General features: G+C 34.0%; 1 protein-coding gene across 1 annotated transcript in view; it reads right to left on the reverse strand.

Moving 5' to 3' along the window:
- Positions 1–19818, reverse strand: part of Mdga2 (MAM domain containing glycosylphosphatidylinositol anchor 2) — a 772336-nt gene that overhangs the window by 226712 nt on the left and 525806 nt on the right. The window contains exon 6 of the mRNA XM_026391061.2: positions 10101–10370. Within this exon, the coding sequence (XP_026246846.2) occupies positions 10101–10370 (270 nt within the window). The remainder of the gene's footprint in view (positions 1–10100; positions 10371–19818) is intronic.

Here is a 19818-nt window from a genome sequence, read left to right on the forward strand (position 1 = left end):
TTACTTAAATAAGACTTTTTTTGTTTCTGGATACTTACCAGTATTGACCTTAAAGTACTCTTATCATTTGGCACATATCATTCTGATCAGAGTAAATATAACAAGAGAGACTCCATCCATTAAGCATGACAATTTAAAGGTTTTTTTTAATATATATTTTTTTTTTAGTTTTTTAGGTGGACACAACATCTTTATTTTATTTTTATGAGGTGCTGAGGATCCAACCCAGTGCCTCATACATGCCAGGTGAGCACGCTACCACTTGAGCCACATCCCCAACCCCCAATTTAAGTTTTAATAAAATAAACATGTAAAAGTAAAATGTCTATATATCACTAAAGTAAATATAATATTATGCCTTATCTAGATAAAACTTTTCATTTAAGATTATATTTTATGAAATTCTTCATGTATTATTCCAATGAACAAGGATAAGTTATATTTATTATTTAGACAAGAAAACTGAGCTATCCATATTTGGATAAAAACTACTGAATTTGTTAATTTCTAGATTTTGTATGGCCCTGATTAATTTTAAAAGAGGAAATAATGAAACTATTTTAGAGCTACAAAACAATATAATAAAATTATCCCTGGTGTTTTGGGGGATATGTAATTACTACAGAATATTAAATTAGGAAAAGAGAAATAGAGCACTTAATCTGCATGAGTAATCGGGACACCTGCATGCCGCAGACAGTTCTCTGTGGGAATGTCAAAGGATTGGTTTGCTATCATTTCAGCTATTATTGTTATAGTATTTATTAATGAAATATTGTGGAACAAAGATATTGATGACAGAAAATTAAATCTGATGAGTTGTAAATGCTCGGAAAGATCTTTCCTGACCTATAAAGTTCACAAATAATATCCATTCAGAAATGGACTGGAGCTAAATCTGATCAATTATTTCTAAGAAATTGCCAATTAACTGATTTTCTGATCCATAGCTTGAAGATATATAACTTTCAATAAAAAATAATGAAGATATATTCATAAATATGGGTTAGTTGATTTTTCTTGCTTATAATGAAAGTTTTAATTGTGCAGATATCTTCTGTGTATTTAGCAACTCCATTGATCTCTTCAAATTGCTAGAAATTTTTGAAAATTTTTGTACAATTATTTTAAGACAACCAGTGAATGTGCAATCATACCAAGTCCTTCAAAATGTATATACAAATTATAAACTATATATGTCATCTTGGCTAGAATTTGAAACTAAGTAAAATAATGGCCATTGTTTTTAGAAGACAAATACTGATTAACAAAAACAGAGAATGTCCTCCAATTAAAAGAAGTTGTATATTTACAAAGGAAACAGTGTAATAAAAAAATGTCTTAGGACTTTGCATTGCTGAGGATTGTTTTTTAAATAAGTTTACAGAAAATGTATTTGCAACACAAAAAGAATCTCTAGCAAATCTCTGGTAACAAAAGGAAAGAAGAGATAGAAAAGGTCATTGGGAGATTTGAAGTGGTAGAATGTGCATGTACTCCTAATTCAATGCCCAGCATAAAAATAAATAAGTAAATATATAAATAAACAAAATGAAAGAAATACATGAAATAGAAAAGAACTTTGGTCAGTTCAAATACTTGGAAAGAAATTAAATATTTGTAAAGTATCTGGTTAAATTCTAAAAGGCATCTTAAGATATTGATCCTGAAGCTATATTTTTGTGTGTATGTTTTTTTCCCCCTAAATCTCAGCTCTGATGCTTAAAAGAAGCTTGTTATGGGAAAGTTACTTAGTAGCTCTCCCTTCAGTTTTACTTCTTTCTAATAGGAGCAATATTTCTACCTCGTAAGTGTGTTGAGATGATTAAAATGTTAAGTGCCTAAGAGTGCCTAACAGTCTGGTATATAATAAATTTTCAGTAAATGTTAGCTATTACAATTATTTAAGCAGAAATGATACATTTAAATGTTCAAAAAATTTTATCCTAGAATTTTAGACGCATGTTTTTTGTAATAAGCAAAAAATGATCATTTTGAAGTATCTGCAGTGCTCATATATCTTTTAGCAAAGTGACTTCAGAACAAATATGTTCAATATTAAAATTCAGATTTTATAGGCAGTCCTTTCATGTGCATAAACTGGAGCTAGGTAGATCACCACTTTTCAGAACAGAGAGTTATGATGTTTCTGAAGGTTATGCTATATTTCTGTGCAGTTAGGAACGTGTAAATCCATGCCCCACTGAGTACATATTGACTTCTTCCATAAAGGTTAACTCTATTTCAATATTGACATTTTCTTTTATTTCCCTGTATTAGAAAGCTGAGATCATAGCCAATGAAACAAATTCAAATAATTCTAAAATTCAAAGGAAAAACATTTTTTTTACACTGTTACTTTGAAGAGGTCACTGCCTTGAAGAAGAGAATGCAATGACAATGGTACATGACCATGAGGCTAGGTTAGATGAGCCCATGCATCTCCTGGCCACTCCACCTGGGGGCCTTGTGGAAGTCTAGCTACCTTGAAGCTGCCAAGTACATGGATCATTTAGAGAGATGAGAGATGAACATGGTGGTGGGGGTGGTGGCTAAGGAAGAAGCAAGAAAGAGAAACTGAGTCAGACAGATACAGAGAGGAGCCCAGCTGTTTGAGCACCAGCTGGTTTTGAAGGGAAACACCCTGAATATGATTCCAGCCCCAACCAACTTCTGACCGAAACCTTATGAAGGATCCTAAATATTTTAACTGAACCTCTCAACTCTCAGATTTATAAGCAAAACAAATTACTGTTAATATTTTAAGGTATTATTTTGTGGTACTTGCTACACATTAAAGATAATCAGAACAATGTCACCTTTCCAATGAGTTAATCACATCATGCAAATTATTAATTTACACATAGAATTTCCCACATGCACATAGAATTTTCCAATTTTGCTTCACAACATTTAACATGTACTAGGCTATCAAAGTGTGATATTTAGAAGAAATGTCCAATGTAAGACATTGAACTTGTGAAATACATTTACTCAACTAGTATTTATTGGGCATCTACTATATGCTGGGTCTAGGCTCCAGGCCTACCATAATGAATAAGAAAACAAACAGAAGACGGTTTGCCCCTGTAGTCACATGAGAGATAGATACTAAATAAGGATATTTATAAATATTTTTATATTTATTCCAGGGAGCTACATGATAAAAAGAAAAATTAATGTAAGCAATTTAAGATAGAGTAGTTAAAGGTAGTTTTTTTTTTTTTTTGTACTAGGGATTGAATTTAGGGGCACTTGACCACTGAGCCACATCCTCACCCCTATTTTGTATTTTATTTAGAGACAGGGTCTCACTGAGTTGCTTAGTGCCTTGCCTTGCTTTTGCTGAGTCTGGCTTTGAACTCTCAACATTCCTGTCTCAGTTTCCCGAGCTGCTGGGATTACAGGTGTGTGCTACCATGCACAGCACCCAAGGTAGTATTTGAAAATTAACATTCCAAGCAGAATGAACAGCATATATATATAGTTCTTGAGTTGTGGAGAAGAGAAAAAAAAAGGACAGTGAATCAAAAGTGAATAAAGAGGAATGGTCTTTGAAATGTTGAGGATGAATTTTAATTCCATTCTGGGGGAGCTAAAAATATATAGGAGGAATCTGATCAGTACACTGGGATGATTTTATTCAGGCTGGCTCTTGAGTGAATGTGATGCCTAACAGTTGACAAAAATTCATGTGTTGTTTTTCCTTATGACATAGTAAGAATACCTTACCCAACCTTTAAATTGTTAGGCATTCCTATATGTCTGAGTTCTAGTTAATTAGAATTTGACTAAAGCTAATAAAACTATGACTAAAACTAATATGACTGAAACTAATATGCCATGTGTGTTCACTGAAGATTCTTATTACTTAAGGCAGACAGGGATGAAGGCAACACTGAAGGCAGAGTAGCCACAGAATAAACAATGGCAGAAGTGTGATTAGCTTAGACAACTGATTGACTTCATGGAGCAGGCACACATACATATACCAATTACACATGCAAAACTTCTAGCAGTATTATCAACTAGGAAGCACTATTAAATTCTTTCATGATTGATATCTAAATCTCTTAGTCTCTGTATCATGCCACTGCTCAACAATACCTTCCTTATTTGTATACCTACATGTTTATTGCTCCTTCCTGGCTAGGCTGTGACTTTTTTCAAATCTTTCTACTCTGCTTTCTTTTTTCTCCAAATTATCACTGTGAAACGGACTAGAAGAGGCCAATAATACTATGCAACAGTCTCAATGCTTTGCTCTTTTGAAATCTCCTCTACCAAATAACTAGGCAATCATTCTTAAGTTTGGCTTTACACAAAGTCTTATGATATTAATAAAATTCATCCAGATTCTTTGTCACAGTGTAATAGGATAGTCTTTTGAACCATTGCCAAAGAATCTTCATTTCCATCTCAAATATGTTTGTTGCCTAAGTTAGACTTCTATGCCCCACAAGAATAGACCATAATACTTCTGTAACAGAATTCTCAGATTTCTTTTGCCTGTATCTCCTAAGTGTTTCAAATATTCCTATAATCCAATTCTAAAGTCTCCTCCACATCTTCAGGTTTAGCTATAATTAGGATAATGATCCCCATTGTTCAGTATTAATTTTCTATATTAGTCATATTTCTTTTTAACTATAATGAAATACTCAATGCAGCTAACTTTATAAAGAAAAAAAAACATTTATTTAACTCATAGCTCTGGAAATTCAAGGGCATAGTGCCTGAATCACCTCAGTTCTGGTGAGGCCCTCATGGCAAATTGCAAGTGCCAAAGGTGGAAGTGCATATCCAAGCAAGAATTCACAGCTCAATCCAAGAAGTATACAGATATGAGAGGCCAGGCTTGCTCTTTTTATAAGAACTATATTGTAAGAATTACTAAGGGATTTTCTGAGAACTACTATAAAGAACACATTGTCAATGACCTTCCATTTGGTTCCACCTCTCAAAGGTTCCATCATCTCTCAACAGTGCCACCATTGGGATCCTGACATCAAGACTTCACTATTAATGAGCCTTTGGAGAACACACAAGTTCTTCTTTCTTAGTAATTAACAACTATGCGTCTATTCATTAACTCAGTCTATTCTTCCTTATCTAATAATGTATGTGAATGTCCAAAAGAGGAGCTAATGTGGAAAGAGTAACAATGAAACGATTACTGTAATCAATCAGGAAAGACACATTGATGGTTTGGACAAAGTCAGTAACATTGAACATGAATGATAAGGTCAGACTCAAAGTATATTTTGAAGATAGAGGCAGGAGGATTTGATCAATCCACAACATAAAGAAATTCAAGCTAAATTTTTAAAAAAATTTTTGAATTTTCAATTCCTCTAATCCATGTTTTCATGAAACTAGATAATAGAAGATTTTTCTGACTCACTTTTGCCTTAGAATCCATACAATTCTATAGTGAGTGCTGAAAAGAACTCTTCTTATGTATAATTATCTGAAGAAGTCAAAGAAACCCCATTGCTAATTCTTAGACATTGTAGATAATTAGGGGAAGAAGGGTCATAGATGAAATTCTATCATTAGGTCATATTTGGAAAAAAAAAACTGTGAAATGAAGTTCCTTCCAAACCAAAGGTGGAAGAAGGAGAAGCTATTCCTTTCATCTCAATCCTCTGGGATCCACCAGAGTTCTGAAATATCCCACTGCATTGGTGCTTCACTCATAAGCTGAAGACTCTAAAATAGAGGTGGTACATGGAGATCTGTGTCTCCTCAGAAAGTTGATTGGTAAGCATTTCCACCAGACAGACAGGAGTCTCATGTGGAAGGAACATGGGCTCATCTTGGGCTTTTCGGGGTGGCTGCCTGGAGGACAGGGAGATCAGCAGAAAGAGGGGAGAGGCAAAGCACAAGATGCTCAGGGAATGTGGCGTATTAAAGGACTTCTTAGGAGATTCCTATTGCTGGACACTTCTTCATCTACACAGATAAATATATCTTCTAGGAAGAAAAACCTCTTGAAAGTTCATATAAAAATTCCAAGTGTCACATAAGAACACAAAGGGCTGCTTTATATCCTGCACAAACCCAGGTTTCCAGAACTTAGCCACCAAGCCAGGGGTAGGTAGAGAGGAATCTGAATGATTGATAGACAAAAAGAAAAAAACCACCCATGCTCCTTCTACCCTTTCTATAGCAGGTTTCCAGTTTATAGTAGACCTAAGCTGGAGAAGGAAGAATATTTTGCATTAAATCAAATTTAGAATTTTATTACTATTTTGCATCATGCATCCAAAATATCGAACTAAATATATATTTGCGACTTGAATACACCATGAGACATTCAAGAATGCTACAGGACCCTAAAATATGTTAATATTTTGATCATGTTATAAGCCATGCTTACTCAACATTGTTTTATTTCTAATAGAAGAAAAATGAAAAAAAATTCTAAATACAGAGAATCACAACAACAGTCTTCAAATGGGAATGACATATTGTCTAATAAGAGTTTGGAAAGCACTGAACTCAGGTCACCCAACATAGGTAATCAAAGTAATTTTCTTTTTAGATACATTAGGCAACATCTTTTTTTCCTGATTTAGGTGAAATGTGGCTCAATCACTGTACTTCTTAAATGATCATAAGAGAAGATATTGCTGCTGTATTTACATATGTTTGACCAATGTAGTGAAGCATGTGAGATTCATATATAGTTTGAGCTTGCTATTTACATGCAATGTGTGTGTGTATGTAAGATTTAAAAGTTTTCTCTAATTTTGGGGAATTCAAATAAAGAGTTTGGAAATGTTTCTAGAGTTTTATTCCTGTTGATACTATATGCTTATTTTGTGCATAGACATTCACCAGTTGGAAAGGTGATTCTATGCAGAAACTATTCTTGTACTTGCTCAGAAACCTGGTCTATGGATCCTGATTTAATTACAGAAAATAGTGGGGGAGGAGAGAATTACCCTAAAATTCTATTTAGATTGTATCTATTTTATAGTTAATCTAAGACCCCAAAGAGCTCTATAAATTCAGAAGAATTAAAAATAATTTCTTTGATATAATGAAAAGAAAATAAATTCCCTGAACTAAATGTCTTGGTCTCAGTGGACAGAAATCAAAAGCCCTCACATTAATATAGTAGCTTTTCTTCCCCCTCCCCAAGTTCAATATAGAACCTGTTAACCAAGACTTGTTTTTCTACTCAGCAAGATTATATACAAACTCAATTTGATGAATTATGTGAATGCCACTGCTGAGACGCCCCACTGGTAATATAATATGATTATGCAAATATACAATTCAAAAAATTAAGGCATAAAAAGAAGTAATAAATAAGATAAATAAACTTTTAAGGCTTTCTTTATTTCAGGTCATTTGTGTCAAAATTGGAAACTTGTTTGAAGGAAACATATGAAAACTGAAGGGAAGGTAGGAAGGAGTAAATCATCAGAGCATAGATGTATTTGCAATGCACTGAATAGGTCCTTTATGGAGGAGGACTAAGCAATATTTTCTGCTGTACATTTTGCCAGCTGAACATAGGTTGAATATTGCAAATCATCCTATTGTTTTAATTAGACTCAATGCATCATTTTCCTCTAGTGAGTTTCTGTCTTAGTTAAAATAATGAAGTAAGGAATTCGATGTTGCATTAATGATGCTTAAGGACAGGTGCCAGGATGCTTTACCTTACCTCACCATCATTATAGGGAGATTTAGCAGATTGTTTCCTAGTTTCTTGGGAGAGCAAGTATATTTTGAGAGCAAACAAACAAACAATAACAACAAAATAAAAACAGAAAATAAACTGTGGAGACTATACAGTTTTTTTTCTTATAATTTGGGGTAGAAGGAGGTCAGTATCTGGTTGGTCACTGAAACAAGGCTTAAAAGGAATCACATGGCATTAATACCAATGTTTCAAACAGGAGGTGTGGGTACTTGAATTTTTTAATCCTCTCTTTACTTTGTATGTCATTCCTTGTATTCTTAATTTGCTTAGAGAACTGTGAGCTCTTGGGGGCAGGGATGTGGTCTCTGATCTTGTAGTTACCCTTATGCATCCCTGAGACCTTAGCATGTGGTAGTTTTCTAGGAGAAACTTACTGAATAATTGATATAAAGATCATATCATTGATTATAAAATCCTTTAAAGATCTAATTGCCGATCTTAACAGTTCTGAAATGAGAATGCATCTTACACTCAACAGCCTCTCGGAGCTGCTACTGACTAGGTGACCAAAGCAGCATGTTATGACTTGAGAGAAAATCTCAGAGATAGAATTTCTCAACAGTTCTGAATTATAAATGCTCCTCATGACATAAAGGATAATACTGAAGAGAAAACCATGGTCATCAAGCACTCTGGAATAAAAACCGATTAAAAATTGGGATCCAAGTATGAAGCTTTGGGAATGATTATCTATTTATTTTGCTTTTATTTATCTTTATATGTATGCCAACTTGTGATACATGGTTTGAAACAAAATAAACATAAATATAAAAAAGCTTTTTCAATAATACTGCATCTCATAGGAAAGCATTGTGGTACTTTAATTGGCACTGTGTTTCATTTGGAAGTGAGAGATAAAATGATGACACATTTTGAATCATTAAATTTCGTATGGCCTACAATTTTGTGGCAGAGGGTTTGCTAATCATAGTGTTTTGATTTACATGATAATATTATGAGTAATCTATATTTTCATCATATAATATTGCTAATAATTTGGATGATAACAGATAACTGTGTGCACTAAAACTGCTACAATCTTTATTTATAAAGTCACATGTTGATACCGATATACTCAGTTATATTTTCCTTCCATTGGAATCTGACATCATGAGTGATTCACATTTGTGTGCTCTAAAAGTCTTCCTGGGCATATGAATTTGGACTTCAGAGGCTTAGGACTTCAGGTTCTATTGCCAACCCAGGACCATGCCAAATGAAGTTGGACATGAAGAAACAGATAGTCTCTCTGCACACCCTCCTTCCTCTCCTTCCAGTCTCCCCAAAAGGATGGAGTAAGAGGTTCTGCATATGCATCATTAGGGGACCCACTGAAGGCAGTTATGGCTATACCTTAGTATACTGCTGTTGTCGATTAGTGTCCCACAACATTTTACTTAAATTCCTTGAATAAGTGTTGCCTTTTCTGTTTCTGACTTTTCCATGTCTTTGCTCAATTTCAACATGTCAAAATCTTACTCAAAAGTATAAATACCATAAATAACCTAATACCAGGTTATTAGGCTATTCCCTAATAACCTCAGGCAGAAATAATTAGAAATTCTTTTTAAATTTTTCTAAACCTTCTGTTCATGCTATATCATATGACAGAGCCATCAATATATTTTATTTTCACTGACAGTAGAATCTTTTGAGTATAGGATAATATCTTACAGATCTCTGTATCACCTCTCAACATAAAGCACTGTTTGTAATAGGTGTTTACAATATAGAATCTGTGTAACATTGTTTTATGTTCTATGCCATATTTTCATTTCTTTACTTACTTTTTCCCCCCTGCTGAGGTGCTGGAGATTGATGTCAGGACCTTGCACATATCTTGGCAAGCACTCCACCTGAGCTGCACCTCCAATCTTCACATTTTGGGGGGGGGGTACCCGGGATTGAACAGAAAGGCACTCAAGTGCTGACCCACATTCCCAGCCCTATTTTGTTCAGAGGCAGGGTCTCATGGAGTTGCTCAGGACCTCACTCTGGCTGAGGCTGGCTTTGAACTCACAATCCTCTTGCCTCAGTCTCCCAAGCCACTGAGGAGACTACAGGTATGTGCCAGTATGCCCAGCCACATTTTAATTATGTATTTCTATTAACAATATTATAAAAACTGTTCAATGTATCACTGAAAATGTATGAAAACTACTCAATATAAATATAAAGCATTGTCATTAGCATTTAAGAATTTTTGTTTCTACTTATAATTAGACACTATCTCATTACTTAAAAACAGCATTCTCTGCATGTTACATATATATATGCCATATTTGAGGATATAGTTTTATATTAAACATTTCAGTATTTGCTTTCCAATAGTGTAGCTAACCTAGAAATCTATGCCGTAACAGTCTAGAGGCAAACTTACCTCTCACAATGATGTTGGTAGACTTTTTTGCGGGATTCCCCACATTATTATTGGCGATGCAGCTGTAAGTACCAGCATCATCTGAGGTGATTGCGGGGATGGTCAGAGTTCCTCCATTCAAAACAGTCTTTTCAGGCAGAGTCCCAAAGGACCTGACCCAGGTGAGAGAGGGTGCAGGTTCTCCTCCTGTTGTAACACACACTAATGTTATGGCCTCTCCAGGATTTACAACTATAGGATCATCCACCAAGAGTTTAATTGACGGAGATGCTAAAAAACATAAACAAAAGAACATGCACCTATTTTAATATGGCACAACTGGAATTCAATAGCATGCTTTATATCTCATCCATCCACTCACACATTAAAATGAAATATTCTCTTATACTAACATCCAAAGATATGGCTCAAATTTAAGCAAGATTTAATAATTTTTAATTTTAATTAAAGACATAAACTTATAGAACTGTATTAAAAATTTTGCGCTAGAGTGGGCAATTCAAGTTTATGTTTCCTTAGATTAGCGCTCTTAAATTGGAATCACAATAGTGCTTAAAGTTTTAAAAGAAAATATTTCTTTCTTTCTCTTTAAGTGAAGCACTTTTTGCTTTTGCCAATCCCAGTATAGATATTACAGTGGTTTAGTCCTTGTACTTTATGATGAAGTTGGTCTATTATCTAGCTTCGGGATCATTCAGAGGTGAAGTTATTAATTCTGATAAATAGAACACAACTCCAGGCATAGATCATCCCAGTCTATTCCCAGGCAGTGGGCCCAATTTTTGTTCTTAAAATAATAACAAAATCATCTAATTCCAATGCAGTCCCATAGTACAGTTGTAACCCCATCAATCAGAAAGGTCTAGGCAGTGTGTTCTCATAAGCACGGCTTCAAAACTCAGAAAGAAAGAAAGACATGAGGGCTCAGATAGCCATTAAACCACTCTGCTTCTATTCTAATGTTCAGGTTTTAAAACTCTTCCAGTGAAATTCAGCCCTTTTTAATATTTCATGTTTTAAAAGCACAACCACAAACACTCATTAAATTGAAAAAAATCTGTATTACAGCCTTCTCATCAAACTCTCAAAATAAAAGTCACACAAAAATTATATTCATATATGGCAAATATTTTTGTGCTTGCATTGCAGTATAACCCTAAATAATGCATCCTTAAGTAAAACCAGGGGGTATAGATTATACTGATATTTGAGTTTACACATTCAGAAACAGTTTAGTCAAAGTCAGAGCTAAAAATATGAACTAAATTTATACTAGAAATATTTAAACTGTTCAATAGTTCTACATGATTTTTTAAAATATTAACTCCAGTTTAGACTTGAGTCTTAATAGGAGCTTTTGTGGTTCAATATAATCTGTCTTGTTTTAAAAAAGAAAGCCAGAGGAGAACAAGAAAATAATTCCACATTAGGGTTTCATGAGATAGACACAGAGTGCCTGTTTGACCTTTTTAAACATCATTGTTCCATGCTGGCTCGTGTAACATCATTTTAAATAATATGGGAGTTTTCAAAATGTCATAATATTAGCCCTTTAAAGGTGCTGACATTACGTTATAAAGATTTATGATTAAAAATGACATATAATGTATAGTGAAGATAATGCACAGAAGTCACCACAAATTGACAGACAATAAAATGTTTAAAAGAATTATTTAATGTTAGTAAACTTAAAGAAGATATTATTGATTACATATTCTGAAAATATACTTAATCATGAATATACCATCATGAAAAGATAAAGGAAAGACTTCTTGAGGTAAATAGCATAGTCTTACAAAATTATTTAGTTAAAATATAATTATATTAATTCTAACACTATATCATACTAACAAAGCTTTTTTGTTTAATATCACATTTTAGGAAGATTGAAAGTTACAAGATTAAAGATAATTAGTAGTATAATTTTGGACTATAGAAACACATTAAGGTGATATTTAGTCAAGGGATATTTGTCCCCATAATTGTTTTGCGTAAGATGAGTTGTTTTTTTTTAATTTAATAAGAGATTATTTAAAGAAAATAGCTCAAGAGAATTTAAAAGCTCAAAATATAATATTATATAGAGAGAAGATCTCTCTTTTACCTATAGTACATTGCAGAGCTGCACTCACAACCTTATATCTATGTTCTCCCCCAAATCTGGGTTGAAAATGCAGTGCTGTCCAAGGTAGTTTTATTAATGATGGCATTTATTTTCTCTGATTTTGTTTGAAATTAAAAATAGTTCTAGCTTACCATAAAATGGCTAACAATTTCAAGAAATTATTAATGTTTGTAAGCACTTTTAATATAAAAATGTATAGCTTTAAAACCCAAGAAGTCAAAAGATAAAATCATTCTCAACATTGTGCTAGCATCTTACTTAACATTCCCCCAAATCAGCCTTTTGAAAATTAAATGTTTTGCTTAAGAAATATAGAAATTTTAACAACCTAAGCTTAAATCATATCCTAGAGGAAAATAAATGACATGGGAAAAATTTTAATGTGGGAAGCTTTTTAATCTGTTATTAACAATATTTAAATATTTATCAAATTGGACGGATCATTTGCTAATTTGGAGGTGTATCAAGAGTGATGTAAATGTTCTGAGTTAATTCTTCTTAGAGGTTTCCATGGTCTCCATATTTTCCCTTCTGCATCACACTACAGAATATTACCTAGGCTTCCACTAGAGCTTTCAGTCAGTGTCCTGATTTCACTATCTGAAGTATGGTGTGATAGTTACATGGCAGGAGCACAAACATGGAAGTAAGGTACCTGGTTTCAAGTCTTAACTTTGTCACTTAGTAACTATATGAACTAGGGTGAGCTATTTCATTTCTGAGTGCCTCATTTTCCTATTATTGAAATGAGAAAATAATTGTAATTATCTTACTGAGGTCATTTAACATGTTTAAAGTGCTTATAGCCATACCTAGAACAAAAGACACACAGAATGAATTTCTTTATTTGTTCATTGTTTTAATTACCTTCCTCATAGTTGTGCCTAGTGCTTGGTATACAGTGGGTGCTTAATAAATATTATTAGTCAAAAGCAATAAATTGAAGCACAAATGAGCAGTATAAAATGCACAATCACTACCAAAACAAAACTATTATGATTATATATGGATGAAATATTTTAAGACCATTTTGATATTTTAGAGGTCCTATACCACATTGTATAAACATTTAAATTTATAAATTCTTATAGAATAAACACTTAATCACTTATTGATTTCATTTTATAATGTATTTATTTGTAAATTGAAACTGTTTTTATAAGATTTCAACATCTCAGAGGACTTTAAAAGCTCATAGATCTCCCATCATTTGCTTTGTGGGTATATGCTATTGTTTTTGGTGTCCTGAAATTGTTCAATCACCCTGAGGGCATGAACTACTGACTTCCTTTCCTGTGCTTATGTAGGCATATAGGACATGAAGAAAGATAAAGCCCATTATACTAAATCATGATGTAGCTGAATATATGTATATGTCTAGAGCATATACTGATGGACTTACCACATTTTCATATAAGAAGAAACATGAAAATCCTTGAGGGTATAAATTCCCTTATTACCATAAAAATAATTGTTCTAAAACAGTTATAGGCTCAGATGCCCATTGATTCATCCTAGCAACATGTGAGACAGAATATACATTTAAGTTGATTTTTTTTTTAAAGACAGAGAGAGAAGAGAGGGGGGAGAGAGAGAGAGAGAGAGAGAGAGAGAGAGAGAGAGAGAGAGAGAGAGAGAGAGATAATTTTTAATATTTATTTTTTAGTTTTCGGCAGACACAACATCTTTGTTTGTATGTGGTGCTGAGGATCGAACCCGGGCCGCACGCATGCCAGATGAGCGCGCTACCGCTTGAGCCACATCCCCAACCCTTAAGTTGATTTTTAAATAATAAACAGGAAGGCTGATATGAGACAAGAGAAACACTAAATGGAACAGTATTACCATTTGGGATGCTCATCAGACAAAGGCAAAACATAAATTTTATAAGAAATGAAAGAAAACAGGAACAGAACGACCAATGAAACTGCCTACTCATATGTAGAAGCCAAATAAAAAATAAGGAGAAACAATTTCATAAAAGTAGAGACTAGGATGAGTAGGGAAGAAGGGTGGCAGAGACAAGTTAGATGATATGAACCAAAACATAGCCAGACAGGAAGAAAAGGGCCAGTGTTCCACAGCAGTGTGATACTGGAATTCACACCATTATTCATTTTATAAAGAATTAGAAAAATTCACAATGTCCTAGCACAAACACACACACACAAAAATGATAAATGTTTACAGAATAGAAAATGCCAATTACCCTGATTCTATCATTACATATTGCATATATATATGGACTTATCATATTGTGCTTCATGCATATGTATAATTATTATGTGTTAAATATGAAAAACAAAGTGAAAAGCATAAAAAGTGAAATACATAAACAAAAGAAATCCTTCAAATTACATGAAGTCTTTTTATTACCAAATTGTGGATTATCTTAAACATGATTTATAATTATTGCCAAAACACAGCTCAAATCAGATAAAAAGAGTTCCAACTAAACCACCAATTTACAGACATTATGTATGATACACATAGTGCTTACAAGTGACTATGGTGCCAGTCAGAATTTCAGATGGGTAATTTTCCAGGATATCATGATGTCAAGCACAGTTACTATAGTAGTTGTCACAGAGATTGACACTTCTCGTGAAGAAAAGCATGCAACATTCTAGCATGCTTCCTGTGCTCTGTGCTGGAAACACTAGATAAATACATTGATACATTGACAGGTAGGTACATGTTTGGATAGTTAGCAAAACAGATGAGAAAAATGGAAAGCAATGATACATAAATAGATAGCTATTATTGGTCATGGGAGGGATGTGATGTGGTAGGACAAGAAAGAGAGAAAAAGGAAGAGGAAGGGAGAGCAGAGTAAATAGGTTCATTTTCTCATTTTCCAAAATGTCAAACCCTTAATAGAACTTCAATAACTGTAGAAAGTATGTTTCAGGAACTATCTCTAAAAAAGGGAGTTCTTCCTTTGTTTCCTTTAGCACCTTTCTTCCTAGCAAAGACAACTTTTCTTAGGCAAAGCAATGGATACGTCAGTGAATCCAAGATAACTGGCCTCTTGGGCTACTTAAAGGTTTGGATTTTCATAAGCAGAGGGGATCTCTGCATCCCTTTTTTCTATGAGTATTTTTGGCCAGACAAACAAGGACATAGTATTCTCAAGGGAAGACTCCATGGTCCTAGGAAAGAGCCCTCAGCCCCGACATTGGTGAAATGCAAAGAGCAAAGAGGCCAGCTAGAGCAGAACATACCAACACAAGAGAAATGACAGATCTCCAACAAAGTAAGGCCTCATACTCCAAGCTGTGGTTCGGCATGGCCTCCCTTCAATTTAAACAAAATTGGAACTGCTAATTAACTGAGATAATACTCAAAGTATGGCCAGTTACCTTGAATTCACTGAAGTATCTATTGCTCAGCCTAAGAAAATTTCTCTTTGCTAGGAAGAAAGGTGCTAAAGTAAACACAGGAAAGATTCCATTTTTCAGAGACAGTTCCTCAAATATAATTTCTATTAAGAGGTTAGTATTTTGGAAATAAGAAAATGGACACTACTGAAAGTATGGCATACACTTCTTTCAAGTTTGAGTTTGTTGACTGGGATTCATGTTCATTCCAAATTTTAGTGACCCCGTCTACCATCACATCCTCTGAAGGTCTAATGATAAACTTCATCTGGGTTAACAAAAGTACATTCTGTAGGAGGAAAATACTATTTTAGCAGAAGCCAATGACTTTTTGGTTAGTAGATTTGGTTTGGTTTTTATCACTATGTAACATTATAAAGTATATTGAATATAAACATCATTTTAAAACTCTGAAAACATAGAGCAATCATCTTTATATTCTCATAGGCTTTTGTGGAGAGTGGTGATAGTGATTTGGAGACCAGTGTCTGAGATTAGTGTCCTTGATGAGTTCATGGCTGTGGAATGCTGGGTGACTGGGAAAGTTTCTGTGCAAAGTTATAGGAAGCCCGGTTGCTATGGCAATGCTTTCTGTAGGGACACTCTGTTGCTAGAGTCTTATCAGCTTTGACCTTGCTCTAGGCATTCAGCTCCTGGGAATGAAGGAACTTCCTTGCTAGACAACCACAATGCTTCACCAGTTCCACTGCTTCTGAATCTGCCCACAAATTAGTAACTTTAAACAATGGACTTTCTTGAGAGTTGCACAATGCTCCTAACATTGGACATTGCAACTGTAGAAAGTAACTTGAGGAAATAGCTGCCTACTGTTGCTAACTCTGTAACTTTCATGAATACAAAAAATAATGCTTGCATAGTCTTTAATCTGACTAATGAGACAGATATAATAAAGATGGCTGGAGTAATTCTTTTGACCTCCTTCTCCTTCAGAGGGCAGTGCTCCACTTGATCCCACCTTTATCTTCAAGATCTGCATGTGTAACTCTGTTTTTTCCAATCTTCACTAGTTTGGCCGCTTTGCTCATGGCAGACTTTGGCATTCTATGGCTTTAGATCTTTTAATTATAGAAAAGAAGTCTAGCCTTCCAGCCAGACTCTTGGGTTAAATTGTTTTTAACATTTAACTACTGTATAAGCCTACCATTTGCCCTGAGCCAGAATAAAATGTGTTTGAATAGAAGTAATCTAAGAATTGGAAAACCACCTTAATTATAGATAAAATCATAAGGAAGGATAGAGAGAATAAATGAGAATGAATTTAGAGTTTAAATGCTCAGGACAGAGAATATTTGCTTAGTTTAAATCCCCACTAGATAAGTCCTAACTCAGAAGTTCTTCCAAGAGTAAATCATTGGCTTATTGTAAAAGATGAGGGAGAGATGGGGAAAGGAAGAATGACAGAAAGGGTACTAATGAGTGGGTTACCGCTGTGGGAAACCAGGCTCTTTGTAGATGGGTGCCCTCTGCATGGCCAAGTAGAACACACCTCAGACCTCTCCCTCTGAGGAGCAGGGAGACTGGCTGGGGTGTTTGCCAACAACTGTCTCTGGGTGGCCCTTAACTTCCCATGTTCACACTTTGGCTACATCCTAAAATCTAGGAGTATACTGAATATGAAGTCTGTCCAGAGAAACTGTAGTAAACTTCAGGACAGGCTTAGAAGAAAAGGCAGAACCCTAGGGGTATTGCATGATATTGTTTCCATGTGAATTCAATGATCAATATTTGGCTACCTGCAGATCACAATAAAGGGATAAGGAAAGAAAGAACAAGGAAGGAGACAACTTTATCAACCAGGAGTGAAAATGAAAAGAACGATATCATGATACATGAAGAGAAGAGAAGATAATGATAAACTAACTTTCTGCTTTTGTTCTATGAGCCTCCATTTTCAAAATCGCATATCATATATAGATGTAAACAATACAAGTCCTGCTTGTATCTAGAGGAACATGCTTAAATCATGCTTATTGATTCAAAAAAATAGGAAAAAGTTCATCTTGGAAGAACTAGTCATTTCACTGAGGTAAAGATATCATTGTATTTTCACTGAAATCCATTTTGAAAAGGTATTTTATGCTATTTGTGCAGCAGCATATTTCTCACAAAATAAAAATGAGAGAATTTATTAAAAGTTGATTTGAAAACTCAAAATAACCTACTGATTTATGTGGGGTTATTATTTAAATACTATCATTCACATTGATTAACTCTCATGAAACCCAAGAATGATATCATACTGGGAAATTCTATTTAAAATGATGCTTCAGGATATGGCAATGTTTAAAATAGTATTCATAAATAGTTTTTAATGTAGAAGTGAAACTTTGCTACAAATATTGAAGCCAACATGCTTTTTTCATTATTTTAATGTTTACAGAATGCATACTCGTGGAATATATTAAGATGGCACAGTACATTCCTTCATGGAAAATCTCATGAAAGTGTCCAGGAAAGACCCAGTTCATATGCCCATGGATCTCACACCAGAGAAACCCTAGATACGCTTTTTGTTTTGGTTTGGTTTTAGCTTGTACAGCATTTGTTTTTGTTATCATTGTATTATCATAATCAGTGAATGCATGATTTCAGGCCTTGCTTTTTTCTACCTAGTAAAATATACAAAATTTTATTGAATAAGCATCTACTATGTATCAGGCCCCATGATATGCACTTATGATATATTAATGAATAAAACAATCAAAAAGTTCCTGCACTCAGAATCCTACAAACTGACAGCAAGTCAGCCCTCTCCTCCTGATTCCCACTGTCCCTAGTTATTCACATGTAGATATCACCTGCCTCTATGATCATTGACTTAAATGTTTATATCATTAGATCACAGAAAGTAAAGGAAGTTACCAGGAGGTATATTTGTCAGTCAAATGAGATTTTACAAATTGAAGAAATGACACATTTGGATCCAATCATTCACAATATAAATATAAAAATAGAAATGTGTTCTAAGGTGAGGAAAAGTCAAGCAAAAAGATAATCAGAGTCAATAAACTATGCTAATATTTGTCAAACTATCCTAACAGATTGAAAGGTCTTCATAAGTGCTACAAAGTTAAGATGAAGATGAACTTTAGCACCACACATCTCTCCCTCTTCTAGACAATAGTCCTTCACTATTCTGCAAAAGAGAAGGTCTTGACAGATGTGGCTCTGGGTTGTGAAGATGCCTTCATCAGTAGATTAGGAGATTAGGAGAGAATAAATGTATTATTTCTCTATTGCCTGAAATTCTCTTCAGGTGCTTATCCATTTAGTAAACTAGTCATCAAGCAATTTATCATGTTCATATATTAATATAAATTCTTCACACAAATTTCTAAGTTTTGTATAGGCATATTGATTTTTTCCCTTCTTTTCTATAAATATAGTTCATTAGAATACCTACCTTTACACTGTAAAATATTTACGAATGGGACAATAGGGTGAAAAAAGGTAATATTTTTATTTTAAAAAGTTTTTCTTAGTTACACATGGACACAATATCTTTATTTTGTTTATTTATTTTTCTGTGGTGCTGAGGATCAAACCCAGTGCCTCATATGTGCAAGGTAAGCATTCTGCCACTGAGCCACATACATAGCACTATTTTCATTTTTTTGTAGTACCAGGATCAAGAAAAAAATCTGGCAAAGAATTAGGTGCTCAATAAAGTCTTATTGAATAAAAGAACATTGAATTTTAAAATTAGAGAACAGAAATTTCACCTATGCCTCACTATTCATCAGAAATCTTAAACAGAAAAAAATTTGAAGGAAAACAAAAATAATGTGGAAGAATGTGACATAGGATTCAGTGTTTATGTTATTTATTGAAAAATACTAGTTATAAAGGCCTACCAGTTCTTTCATATTCACCCATTTAACTTACCTTTATTTTATGGTATTAACAAGAATATTGACAAAGAAATCCTCTAGCAAAATTTTGTACACTACTCACAAATATATTATTTCTTTTACTTCTTTAACTATATTATTATTATTATTATCATTATTATTACTTCTATTACTATATGGGGGGATACTGGGAATACTATTATATGAGGGGGGAGAATACCAGGGTACCAGGGCACTAGACCACTGAGCCACATCCCCAGCTCTATTTTGTATTTTACTTACAGACAGGGTCTCACTGAGTTGCTGGGATTACAGGCATGTGCCACCATGCCCAATCTGAA

Source organism: Urocitellus parryii, chromosome 6, assembly GCF_045843805.1.
Source record: "Urocitellus parryii isolate mUroPar1 chromosome 6, mUroPar1.hap1, whole genome shotgun sequence".
NCBI classification, from domain to species: Eukaryota; Metazoa; Chordata; class Mammalia; order Rodentia; family Sciuridae; genus Urocitellus; species Urocitellus parryii.